The sequence below is a fragment of the Triticum dicoccoides genome, chromosome 2A (genome assembly GCF_002162155.2).
Source record: "Triticum dicoccoides isolate Atlit2015 ecotype Zavitan chromosome 2A, WEW_v2.0, whole genome shotgun sequence".
Lineage (NCBI taxonomy): Eukaryota > Viridiplantae > Streptophyta > Magnoliopsida > Poales > Poaceae > Triticum > Triticum dicoccoides.
The window spans coordinates 751,483,503-751,497,813 of NC_041382.1; the positions used below are offsets into that span (position 1 = coordinate 751,483,503).

General features: G+C 43.5%; 1 protein-coding gene across 1 annotated transcript; it reads left to right on the forward strand.

The window, feature by feature from the left end:
* The first annotated feature begins 5,359 nt into the window (after positions 1–5,359).
* LOC119358311 (geraniol 8-hydroxylase-like) lies at positions 5,360–6,013 on the forward strand. Its single transcript, XM_037624920.1, has one exon. The coding sequence runs from the start codon at positions 5,405–5,407 to the stop codon at positions 6,011–6,013; it is 609 nt and encodes a 202-aa protein (XP_037480817.1). The 5' UTR covers positions 5,360–5,404.
* The last annotated feature ends 8,298 nt before the right edge of the window (positions 6,014–14,311 follow it).

Genomic DNA, 14,311 nt, shown 5'->3' on the forward strand with positions numbered 1-14,311 from the left:
GCTATGTCGTTGGAGTTGATGGACTCACTTTATCTTCCTAGCCTTCCGCTGTTATCGTATTAGATGGCCTTAAGCCATATTGTTGTAATAAGTTCTCTCTCTTGAGACATTCGATGTAATAAGTGTGTGATTGCTACTTTGTTATAAATCCTTCGAGTAATGTGTGTGTCAGCATTACCGATCCAGGGATGACACTGAAGCACAGAGACTTGACCATGTGAGGTCGGGTCGCTACAATTATGCATTTATTGATGATACTGATCGAGATTATTAGTAGTGTCAGGTATTCAATTTTTTTATGTTGTACTTGATGATGATACACTTAAGTGATATACATATTATTATTCATGTTGGTATTTTTTTATGTTGTACTAATTTCGTTTGCTCTTTGTCATGGCAGGTGTTGAAAGATGGTGGGCGCTGGTCGGGAGCGCTCCGAGGCCCCTTCTTCGTCGGCGCGTGGTGAGAGGTCTTCCATTCCACACGCACCTCTCCGCCGAGCGTTGCTGGACAGTATGGCGACACCGTCGGGCCCTTCTTCATCGACCGCGGTGCCTGGCAGGGGACGAGGTAAGAAGAAGAGAGGAGCTGGAGCACGTGGTCACGGGAGAGGACGTACGGTGACTACTAGGGCGCCTTCCTCGCCGCCACCCCCAGCTGTTTCACCCGAGCACGTGACTGCTAGGGTGGACTCGTCCGAGGAGGAGGCTACACGGACTCCGGTCCATGAGCCTCTGGTCCACGGGCCTTCGGCCCATGAGCCTCGGGTCGACGGGCCTTCGGCCCACGAGACCCCAGAGGAGCACAGGTTTGGATGGGGTACCTGGCCGGATCAGCCTGAGGAGCGGAGTGGCCATGCTGATGATGGCGAGGAGCCGACTGATATTGAGGAGGAGGGGGGCACCGTCTACCAGCGTGGTTGTACACGGCTCCCATCTGTGCTGGCGACCCGCGAGCAGAGGTGGTTGATTTTCCCTGATGGGGAGACGTAAGTGCATTTAATCTTTTTGTACCTTCTGCATTCATGTTTCTTCAAATAACTAATGCGTTGGCCTTGTCATGCTGCAGGGGTTCGGACCACCATCATAGTGTCCGCCGGCCCAACTCCGTCCTTGGAGTTCTTTGTCGGTAAAACTTCCCGGGGTTTGTCACGTTGCCTGGTGAGGGTCGGCTTCCAAAGCTTGGATTGAGTTGGGAGCACTACTTGGCTGCTTCGGCCCCGCCGGGTGAGATTATTGACGGTGTCTTGTGCAAGACGAGGGCAGACGTGGTGATCAGAAAGTTGTGGGTAATTTCTCCTTTACATAATTAAAAATCATCAACTAGCTAGTTATTAATTGTACTAATCAATATTGTCTCATTTGATTGCAGACATTCTACAGGTGTGAGGAGGGATACGAGGAGGAAGCGGCAAATTTTATCAATAATGTCTGCAAGCGCCTACTACAGAACTTACGACACGAGGCTCGGGTGTAGTCTGTTCGAGACTACTATGCCTCGCGTGGTATCAAGAAGACCAAGCCGGCGTGCCGCGAGAAGTTCTTGAGTAAGGAGGAGTACATGAAGGTAATTCTTAAGGCCTTGTACTTAGTTCCTTCATTTAGTAATTCATAGCCGTAGCGCTCAAGTTTCTATTTGCTAACTTAGGCCCCTCCGAGATGGTGTGCGGTTCAGATGGATTGTTGGGAGGTGTTGGTCAATGAGTGGTGCTCAAAATAATGGCTAGCCCTCCATAACGAGGCCAAGGACAAATGTGCCCAAATTGAAGGTGTGCCACACCATCAAGGCAGCTCCAACTTATATCAGTTCGGGCGGAACTGGGTATGTGGTTTGCTTCATGATTCATGCAATTCATTCATCATCTAGCTTTAGCCCTTTAATTACTAATTTACTTTGTTTCTCTCTTTCAGGCACGCTACAATAAGGCGGATAAGGTGCCAGAGGTGTACGACCTGTATGCCATGGCCCACACTGCCTCTTACAAGAAAGCCAAGGCATTCTCTCTGTCTGACCTCGATGATCCAAAGAACTTCACCAACATCTCCTCCCACGACAAGCTCGTGAAATATAGAGATGAGGGGAAGGCTAGGAAAGGGGAGGACTTTAACCCAAGCCAGGGTACCATTGATACAGAGCTGCTGATGATATCTGGTGGCGGGAGGTCCCATGGCTCCATAGCCATGGGAGATGGACTTATCCGTTGTCCTAACACTCTCCCGGAGATCAAGGCGCGCTAGTCGAGCTCCGCTCCTGAGATAAGGCCTCGTGAACATCCAGTCCAACTCGCCTTCAAGGTTAGTCATACGTACTCTACTATCTTTCTCCATTACATTCTGTGCGCTTCCACCAATGATTACAAATGGTCATGTGAGTGGTGTTGCAGGCTGCTATACAGAGTGAGAGAGATAGAATGGAGAAACTTCTGGTGGAGGCGGCGGAGAGGCAGCGGGAGTTGGAGGAGAGGACGACAAAGATGTTGGAGGAGGAGAGGGCACGGAATGACATGCAAGCAAGGGCCATGTACGAGCTCCTTGTGGTAAGTTTCTTCTGCAGATTAGCCAAAACATTCATCTAGTGTTTGTCTCATTACTAACTAGTATGACTGAGTTGTCAAAACCAAATGTGCAGTCTGTGTGTGAGAAGTGCGGTCAGACCGCTCCGCCGGTGCCAGTGATTGCTCCTGGGACCATGGTGAGTTTAATTTGAATGGACATTACTTGCTAGTCTTAATATTTGAGTGTCATCATGCTAATGAGACATTGGAAATGATCTTTGGTGCAGCGTAACTCCAGACAAGCATCGCACGATCCTTCTCCAGCTACCGGCACGAGCCAGCCCGCTCCTACACCTCCAGATCATGGTAAGTTTCTCTAGTGTTTTGCTTAACAAATGCATAAAGACCTAGACTTAGATTTATTTCCTCCAATATGCTTACCATAATGACCTAGAGTTAGCTTCTTTTCCTCCAAAATGACTTAATAAGCTTACTGACCTCCAAAACCATCCATTTTACCTAAGTTAGCTCTAAAACGATATGTACTTAACTTACTTATGTCAAAAATTGCATAATTAGCTTAGTTAGCTCATAAACGATCCATTTTACCTAAGTTAGCTCTAAAATGACCCATTTTACCTTAGTTAGCTTATAAATGATCCATTTTATCCAAGATGGCTCTAAAATGACCCATTTTACCTAGATTAACTCCTAAATGATCCAATTTACCTACGTTAGCTTTAAAATGACCCATTTCACCTAGGTTAGCTCCAAAATGAACCATCTTACCTAGGTTAGCTCCAAAATGACCCATCATACCTAGGTTAGCTCTAAAATGATGCTTTTTACTAAGTTAGCTCATAAACGATCCATTTCAACTAAGTTAGCTCATAAGCGATCCATTTCACCTAAGTTAGCTAAAAAACGATCCATCTCTCCTAAATTAGCTCATAAATGATCCATTTCAACTAAGTTAGCTCATAAACGATCCATTTCACCTAAGTTAGCTCATAAATGATCCATTTCACCTTAGTTAGCTCATAAACGACCCATTTCAACTTAGTTAGCACATATATGATCCATTTCACCTAAGTTAGCTCATAAATGACATATACTTCTTGTTCTAGTCTTCTTCTTCTAGTCACCTTTTTCTAACTTTCTTATTTGCCATTTTGCAGATTTCATTCACTTCACGGAAGCTAGCTTGCAATTATGGAGTGCTTGTTTTTTCTTTTATTCTCTTCAAGTATTCTTCTAGCTTGCTATGATGGAACTTGCTATCTTGATGAAACTTTGCATTGTAATATGTATGGATGGAACAATGTGTATGTGCAACTTGATGGAACTATATATGTATGTACAATGAAACTTATGTGCTGGATATGTCATATGTTTGCTGTTAAATAGCCCTGTGAAATATATATATATATATATATATATATATATATATATATATATATGTCATATATATTTGCTGTCAAAATTGTTGCATTTAAAAAAACAGAAAAAATGAGGCAAAGCGGGATCTTTGTCGTCAGCCACTGATGGCAAAGACACCTTTGCCGACAGCCGTGGACGGCAAAGCGGCCACATGTGCCTCCTGGGAACTGACCCATTTGGCCAGTTTGCCTACAGCGGAGGACGGCAAAGCTTTTTCTTACAGTGGCTGACGGCAAAGGCCTACCGTGTAGTGACGTCCAGCTAACATCATTAGGCGGACGGCAAAGGCCGAACAAATTTTGCCGTCAGCGGCGGACGGCAAAGGCTGTCGTTAGCCACCTAACGGACTAACAGCGTAATTATGGTCATCTGCTTTCTTTGCCGTTAGCTGCTGACGGCAAAGGCCCCTTTGCCGTCAGTCGCCGAAAGCAAACAGCAAAGTAGCTCTTTGCCGATCCTTACTTTGCCGGAGCCTGTTACCGTCAGCGGCAGACGGCAAAGACCTTTGCCGTCCGCCGTTCCTGCCTTTGCCGTCTGCCGTGGCTGATGGCAAAGTAGCTGATTCCTGTAGTGATTTAGGGTTTAGGGTTTAGGGTTTAGGGTTTAGGGTTAGGATTTAGCCTTGCCGACTGAGTCCGCCGGGATCAAAGCACATGGCCAGCCTTGGAGATTGAGATTTCTATTTTTAAATGTTGGCATCAAGATATCTAATATCCACAAATTTCACATTCAATTTTTTTGACCAAGAAATAAACATAAGAGTTTGATAGTATATAGATCGTAGGATCCATATTACTTGTCGCTTAAATGGATGTATTTAGATGTATTTCAGTGCTAGATACATCTGTTTGGACGACAAGTAATATGGATCAGAGAGAGTATCAGACTTTTCGTTATTTCCCTATGTATGGACAACATTTTGGTGAAATTTTGCAGTACTACTACCCACTCTATTGATGCTATAGGAACACTAACAATGATAACATCAAAAGTACCATTTGGATACTCATGTAATCATGTTTATGCCTCTAAAATTCAGACAGAATAGTCACACGTATTTTTTTACAAGAATCATGCATGGTAGGCTACTCATGTATTACAAAGAGTACACTGGAATTTTCCTCTATATAAGAACTGAATCATTTAAAACAAGAGTTCCTATGTTTTTCCTTTGTTTCAAACCAGGTTTGTTGTATTTTTTACTATACTGCAATGAAATGAATATAAAATCTTATAACACAAATCAATGAGTTGTTTCTTATATAGTTCATCCAAACAGTACCTCTATGTGTAGTTCAAAGAGAATTTAAGTTCTTCTATAGAAAACAATCATTTGTACTCTCCATGTTGTGCTTGTTTAGTGTATCTAAATAGCTATATTGACTAGACTATTGACGTGACATTATATTTGCATGTTAGGATTTGTTCTCTGCTGGTAGTGACACAAGCTCTAGCACGGTGGAATGGGCAATGACTGAGCTTCTCCAAAACCCATCATCAATGTCTAGAGCTTGCAACGAGCTTGCAGAAGTTATTGGATCCAAAATAAACATTGATGAAGATGATATTGTTCGGTTGCCCTATCTCCAAGTTGTTATAAAAGAGACTTTTAAACTTCATCCTCCTGGCCCGCTCTTGTTGCCATGCAAACCCAATAGAACATTGCAAATAGCAGGTTACACAATACCTAAAGATTCACGCGTGTTCATAAACATATGGGCGATAGGTCGAGATAATGATGTATGGACTGAACCTGAGAAGTTTATGCCAGAGAGGTTCTTGGGTTCACCAGTTGATTTTAAGGGTGCCGATTTTGAGCTCTTTCCATTTGGTGCCGGACGTCGGATCTGCCCTGGAGTGCCATTGGCTATTAGGATGGTGCATTTGGTCCTCGCTTCATTGTTAAATCAATTTAAGTGGAGTCTCCCCGTTGAGCTTGAAAGGGATGGGACTGATATGGAAGAAAAGTTTGGCCTATCACTTACGAAGGTCGTGCCTCTTCGTTTGTACCAACACCGATTCGAATTAGAAACAAAATGTGTCCCTACTAAGACTATTTTAAATGTTTTTATTATGTAATAATTCAAATGTATCACCCATGGAATTTATACAATTATTTATGTCACAGTTAAACTTTTACAAAACTTGACTTCCTCGCAGTGCACATGTTGAATGATATGTTGTTTTTACGCGGAGATATGTTGTGTTATAAAGTTGCTGATCCTACAAAGGTATTCATACATGCCATCCTAGCCACCCAGATTAACTTTTTAGGTTTGTATAACACCATGTTGCAAAAAAGTAAATGTGTTGCTTGAAAATACAACATTTCATTCACATGCGATGGATGGTGGATGATCATTCAATGAGATATTATTGAGAGCATTAAAGAGAAGACAAATGATTAACTTAATATGGAAATTTGACCTTTACACCTTATGTATTGTGTTGGAGCAATAGTAATTATTCTCAGAGAAACAATAAAATGCGAAATTGCTTTTCTAAGCTCAAGCACACATGAGCTCGAGTGGACAGTAAAATAAAAAAAATCAGAATTTTCATTTGCATCAAACATTGACAAATGTTTTATTTGCTTTCAAAGTGTCATTATGGAATGACATTCATGGAAAACATGGCCAGAAAAAAATCAATGCTCAAATTTTTTGTCAATGTTTGGTAAAAAATATCAGATTTGTTATTTTGTACTATTATTTTACTGTTCATCTGAGATCACATGAGTTCGAGCTCAGTTTAGCCACCTCTAATAAAATGTGCGTATTTTCACATCAGGAATATGTACACCGCTCAAAGATGCTAAAGTTTCATTACTCATAATTCGTCACCGTGAAAATTATCCTCTCCAACATATGGAAATATTTCCTTGTCCAGAATATTTCACTTTTAAATCTTTTGCGCATTCCAAAGTTAAAAAATCTTTTTCATAGTTGAAACATTTGTGCCTTTGTTATACCATCACCAATAATAAGAAAAGGCACAATTAAGTTTTTTTATGTCCAAATCAAATAGTTATAAAAATTTCAAATGGTATGAAGCATGTTTTAAAATTACACGAACATTCTGTTACATTGTATACATTTTAAAAAATTATTTAGGAACATATTTTGTGAAATACGTGAACATTATTTTTGAAATTACACGAATGCTTTTTACAGTGTATAAACACTTTTTATAAATGTAAATAACATTTCTTTTCATTGCATGCATATTTTTAAAATGTGAAAAATATTTTATTTGAATGCTATCCACATTTCTGAAAGTATTTTTCTTGAATACGTACGAGTGTACGTATCATATATTGAAGAAGAGAAGGGGAAAGAAGCCCCGTCCACGGTTTACATACGCGTTTTACAAAAGTAAACGCACTCCACCCGAAAAATACATGGACTACTCACTAGCTGCCCACACCCCTATCCCGGCCGCCAACGGCTCGAAATCACTATGGATGATCCCAGCCTTCGTCCACACCGTGCACTCGGAGGCTATTTTCCGTAGGAGTACCTGCACGTCCGGTGTCATCCCCTCGAACACTATTGAATTCCTATGTTTCCACAACTCTCATATGACCAAGAGGTGTAGTGCACGTAGAGATTTGGCGTGTCTTCCGGCTAATGCAGGCCTCGTAGTCCAAGCCAGTAGGTCCTCCTCCGCCGTTGGAGCATCTCCAATTGTGCCCAAAGACTGGCATATCCTGGCCCAGACCTCTCTAGCGAACACGCACTGGATCAATAGGTGGTTGATGTTTTCATCACCTTGATCACAAAACGGGCAGTGGGCATGGTGTGGAAGACCCCTCCTCGCGAGTCTATCCGAGGTCCACACCCGATCTCGAAGGGCCAACCATGCAAAGAAGCGACATCATAGGGGTGCATGCGATGACCATAGGCCTGTCGTGGGAGAAGCCTGAAGTGTTGCGAATTTCGGCCAATAGGCCGAGCGTGCCGAGAAAGTCATGTCCTTCTCCCATGACCATGTCAATTTGGTGTGTGGTCGTCTAGTCTCACGTCCTCCACCTGAGGCCACAACCTGAGGAACTAGGTCTGCGCGTTTCCGTCCATGTCAGGCCCGATGCCCCGGGCCCAAGTGGCCTCCGCTAGGGCCCCGGCAACAGTTCGTGATTCCTTCGTTCGTTTGGGTATTCTCTCATACACAGATGGAGCAAGCTCCTGTATGCGGTAGCCGCACAGCCACCGATCCTTCCAGAAGAGAGCGGTGTGTCCATCGCTGATCACCATCCTCGTAGCCGCCCGAAAGAGCCATCTGGCCTCCTCGGGGATGTTTAACTTGAATTCCACCCATGGCCTGGACTGATCCACTCGCTGTAGCCATAGCCACTTAGTCTGTAGGGCAACATTCATCCACCTTAGATTGAGCACTCCAATCCCTCCTGCCCACTTCGGCCGACTCAGCGATTCCCATGCCGCAACACATTTGCTGCCACCAGCGTCTTCCTTTCCACACCATAGGAAGCCCCTGCAGATTTTGATCATCGCCTTGATAGTCTTCGGCGGCAATCCCATACCGAGCATAGAGTGCACCGGGATAGCGCTCAGAACTGATTGGACCAGAAACATGCGGCTGCTCTTGGGCAGAGTCGCGGCCTTCCAGGTAGGCAGGTGCACCGCCATTTGGTCGACCAACTCCTGAAAGTGCGCAGTTGTTTGCTTCCTTAACAAAAGCGGGAGTCCGAGGTACCGGCAAGGGAAAACGCCACATGTACAGCCCAGCAGCCCAGTCACCAGCTACATATGATCCTGCATGCACCGAATTGGCAGGGCTGAGCTTTTCTGTAGGTTTATCTGTAGGCCTGACGCGTGACCAAACAGGTCCAGCACGGCGACGCAAGCCCTCAGGTCCCTCTCTGTTGGTTTTAAGAATACCTTGACATCGTCAGCGTACATGGATACTCGCTGCTGCTGCCCTGTCCTGGCCAGTGGAGTGAGGAGTCCGGTCGTGGCCGCACACTCGAACAGGTGATACAGTGGTTCCATGCAGAGAATGAATAGCATGGGGAGAGAGGGATGCCTTGTCTTAGGCCCTGGCAATTGAAGATTGTGTCCCCTGCTATTCTGTTGACGATGATTCTGGTAGTCGAGGTTGCCAATAGTCCACAGATCCAGGAGAGCCATTTTGGCCCAAAACCCAGCGTCAAAAGTACCTCCACCAAAAACGGCCATTGAACAGTATAGAAAGCCTTCGAGATGTCCAATTTGAAGAGGACCGCTGGATCCTTTAGTGCATGTAGTCTGCGTGTCGTGCCTTGAACGAGCATGAAGTTGTTGTGTAGAGTGCGGCCCCGGACAAAAGAAATTTGGTGGTTGCTGACCAGATGTGGGAGATCATCAGCAAGCCGCGTGACAAGTATCTTGTCAAAGATCTTGATTGCACCATGGTTGAGGCTCACCGGTCTGAAATCACGGATGTCCACCGCCCTGGTTTTCTTTTGTAGCAACATGACCGTGGCCCTGTTTATTGCATGTAGCCCACGTATATCTCCACCATGGAACTCGTGCAGGGCCCTCATGAAATCCTCCCTGATGATATACCAGCAGACAGCGTAGAAACGCCCTGTGAATCTGTCTGGCCCTGGCGCCTTATCCAGGGGCATATTTCTGATCACCCGTTCCACCTCTTGCTCTGAGAACGGCTCCTCCAGGTGTGCCAAGTCTCGAACTGGCAGCTGGAGCAGCTCCATGTTTAGGGCTTGTGTCCGTTCGGTGGCCGATCCAAGTAGCTTCGTGTAGTACGCGTCCACCACATTGCAATACTTTCCTGTCCCGTGCGCACCTTCCCCTCTGAGGCGATGGAAAGGATCATGTTTTTCCTTTGCCTGTGGCTTGCATGGCGGTGGAACAAGGCCATATTGGCTTCCCCTTCTTTAAGTTGGAGTATCCGGGGTCGTTGCCTCGCAATTGTGCGCTCTAACAAGCATAAGCCAAGGAGCTTCTTCTTGAGGATGTTGCGTAGGCCCCGCTCCTGATCTGCCTCGAGTCCATTGAAAAGTTGCAAGAACATATTGTATAAATATATTTTGAGGTAATATCATTGGTGGTGTCGAAACTTGCCACGGATGTTCAGTTTGGTGCCTCAACTTGTAAAATACATGTAATGTGTGCTAAAACTTGGCACTTTGGTTCAAATACGGTGCCAAACACGTTTGTCTAGGGCTGCGCTGCTGATTCGGCTTGACAGCATGGCGTGGGACCCCGTGTCAGCCACTCGAGAGGCTGTGCCCGCACCGCCGCTGGCCTTTTTCCACAAAACCCCTTGGACTATTTTTTTCTCTCAGAAAAATCCCTGGCTCGGCGGGACAGGGCACATAACGATTCGCTCCCAAATCCCGGTCGACCTCGAGCGCTCATCCTCCTCCTCTGTCTCTGGCGGCATTGATCGTGGGAAGGCGCCGCCCCCGTGGATCGTGGCGACCGCATTGATCGTCCGCCGCGAGTATGGCGGAGCCCCGCCTGCGTGCTCCAGGCGATGCCGCCCCTACTTACGGTGATTGCCACCTCGTCTTTCTTAACCCAGCTTTCCCCTGTTTGCGGTAGGGTTAAGGTTGATTTCGTGTTTTGTTAAAAGCCTGCGATTTGTAAGTTTCTGGTGTGCGCTGATGTTCGGTAGATGATTATGAGTTAAAAACCCTATGCGCAATGACCCACAGCTATCCCCTGTTTCTTGCTTCAAACTAGAGGGTTTGGTCGGGTTTGAAAGGCTTGTTTTTTGGCTAATTCTGGTGAGGAGAAATTCTGAAGTGAGGGCATATGAACATTACTTAAGACTAGTTTGTGTTAGAAGGATTAGGTTTTCTGAAAAAGATAGTACGTTTACTGAAATTTTGGACAGTGGGTTCTCTGAATATTTGGAAGTAACTTTATCTGAATCTTTCGACAGTATGTTAACTGAACATGTGGACAGTAGTTGAACTGAATTTTAGAACAGATGCAGGTCAGCAGTGTTGGATAGTTTTTGAAATGAAATTATTGAAATTGCCATTTACAGCTGAACTAAATTTAACGAATGAAGTAGGAGAACACGTACAAGTTTGTACTGCTGTGTACTGAATTTAGTCAATTTATTTTGAACTCCACTGAAACTGAATTTTTTTTAGTCAAGGTTGTACTGCTGAACTAAATTGAATGAATGTAGTAGGAGAACACATACAAGTTTACGAATGAAATTATTTTGGAACTCCACTCAAACTGAATTTAGTTAGAGTGAGCTATTTGTACTGCTGTGTACTGAATTTAATCAATTTTCCTAGTCACATTGAGACATAACAGAATGTATTGTTGTTAACTTAAATTTTCTAACTGCTCCTCAACTGAATGTTAATTGTAGATGCTTTTGATGGACTTTTCTCAGTTGAGATACATCACAAAGGTTTCTTTTGTGGAACCGACAGCAACAACACTTACATGGACTTTGAAGTTGCATGGTTTGACAACTGTGACAGTGATACATGGTCCTTGTTATGGATTGATGACTTTTTGCAGCAGCTAGGCTATGACAGAGATAGTGTGAAGCTTGATGTTTTCTGGTGTCAGCCTGGAAAGACATTTGTTGACAGGCTAAAACATTTGACATGTGATGCAGATATCCTTGCAATGATAGCATCAACGACAGAGCACAAGAAATTGTTACTGATTGTAGACCATGGAGAGACACTTGAGAGTGGTCTTAGAGATGATATTTTACTTAATGGGGTTCCTGAACTTCCAAAGGTCATTACTCCAAGAAAAGAAAGCAAGGAAAAAGATGAATATAGCTGTCCTGAGGAGAGAAGTGTGCCAAATAAGAGGAGGCCTAGGAGGTTATTTGGGGAAGGTTCATCCTCAGGTTGTGCTGATGAAGAATTGGAGGAAGAAGATGGAGTAAATGCAGCTGATTCAGAGACGGGTGAGGATTTCTATGACAGTGACTATGACATAGAAGATGGGGATGATGATCTCTTTGTAAAAAATGTTGACAAAGAAGTGGATGATCATAGAGAGAAGGACACAACTTGTGACTATGAAGCAGAGTTAGCAGAGGATGCTCTAGATGATTCACACTTGCACTTGTCCAATGAACAGAGGGAGAAGTTGAAGTACCACTTCAAGGGATTTAATCGAGAAACTGATTTGAATAACCCTATTTTCAAACTTGGACAAGTTTTTGGTAATGTGCAAGAGCTGAGACATGCTATTACATCTTATAGCATTAGAAACAGAGTTCAAGTGAAGAAGACAAGGAACACATCTAGAACAATTGTAGCTATGTGCAGTGGTGATTGCCCATGGTTTCTCATGGCAAGCAAGGACAACAGAACATCTAGTTTTGTTATTAAAAAGTACTGTGATGAGCACACTTGTAGTAAATCCTAGAATCTCAAGGGATTGACAGCTCCTTTTCTCACCAGAAAATTCAGAGATGATTTCAGGGACAATGAGAAGATGCCCTTGAAGAAATTTTCAGAGAAGGTGCAAACAGAGTACAACCTCATACCAACCAGGAGCAAATTGGGAAGAGCTAGAAGAGCATCAGTGAAGGAGATAAGGGGGAAGGATGATAACCAGTACATGCAGTTGTGGGATTATGGAGAGGAGTTAAGGAAAAGCAATCCCGGTAGCAAGTTTTTCCTATGTACAAAGGAGATAGAAGATGAGAAGACAAAAGAGATAAAAGAGCACTTCTCCACATTGTATTGGTCACTGGATGCATGCAAAAGAGGATGGCTTAATGGTTGTCGGCCAATACTTTTTATTGACGGATGTCACATAAAGACCAGATACAAAGGAAATTTACTCACGGCTGTAGGTATTGACCCAAATGATTGTATCTTCCCCATAGCATTTGGCCTTGTCGAAGTGGAGTCAACTAGCAGTTGGGAGTGGTTTCTGGCAAGCCTAAAGGATGACCTCAACATATGTAACACCTCTCCGTACACAATTATGAGTGACAAGCAAAAGGTATTTCATCATCAAAGTAAATTTGTAGTTTCACCATGACTTGTTGTATGTGAAATTGACTTTCATTATGAAATGTACTTATGACATTGTGTTGCATGAAATATATGTTTGTAAGTGAAAATTTCTTGCTTTATCATATATGTATGTGACATTGGGTTGCTTACTTTATTATGTGAAATTGCAGGGTCTCATAAAAGCTGTGGCAAAGATATGGCCTGATGCCGAACATAGATTTTGTGTCAGGCATATGTATCAGAATTTCCACAAGCTTCACAAAGGTGAGCAACTGAAGAACAATTTGTGGGCAATTGCCAGGGCTACAAACAACCCTACATACACTAGAGCAATGCAAAATATGGAACAAGACAACATTGATGCATACAAATGGTGTGAGAAATGGCCACCAAGAACCTGGATTAAAGCATTTTTCAACCCATTTCCAAAGTGTGACATTCTACTAAATAACATGTCTGAAGTTTTCAATAGGTAACTTGTGAAAATAGGTTAATTCTCATTTGTGCATACATTGTCATTTGTGTTAACATTCTCCTGTGTGTGCTAACATTTTTGTCTCTTCAATTTCATAGTTGGATATTGGAATCTAGAGAACTACCAATTAAGTCCATGTTGGACAGCATCACTGACAAGATCACAACTAGGATGTACAACAAGCAGAAGGAGGTGGCCACTGATAGGAAATGGGGTAAAAGATTGTGCCCAAAAATACAGAAGAAGCTTGACAAATTTATTGAATGGGCTGCTTTTTGCATGGTTCAAGGGGCTGGTCAGAAGGTTTTCAAGGTGTTGTCAATGAACCATTCATATATTGTTGATTTGAACTGTGAGAATTGTGACTGCAAAAGATGGGAGCTGTCTGGGATTCCATGTCATCATGCCATAGCTTGTGCTAGAGAGGAGAGGATAGATCCTGAGCCTGGTGCATGAATGCTACTCTGTAGCTACTTACAAAAAAGCTTATAGTTTCAATATCAAGCCGATGAGGGACCAAGAGCATTGGACAAAGATGGAAGGAGTGGATGTGTACCCACCTGTGTACACCAAGGTGATGGGAAGACCAAGGAGAAATAGAAAGAAAGATCCAGAAGAGAAGCTTGACAAGGAAGGGGGCAAGAAACTGACTAAACATGGTGTAAGCATGCACTGTTCTATTTGTGGAGCAGCAAATCACAACAAGAAAGGTCATCAGAAGTGGGCAGAAACAAATAGAGAGGCACCAGTAGCTACAGATGATGATTCAGAAGAGGAGTTTGATAATCCATCCATAATTTCAGTAAGTTAAATATGTCCTTCTTCATATTGTGACAGGAGTTTATCAATTATGCAAGTGCGATTTGTTATATTTGCAGAACATCATGCCACACACAATTCATCCATCTATGGATCCAACTCA

Bases quoted from the DNA above. Each gene is read 5' to 3' on its own strand.
- LOC119358311 (XM_037624920.1), top strand. From the start codon at position 5,405: ATGACTGAGCTTCTCCAAAACCCATCATCAATGTCTAGAGCTTGCAAC.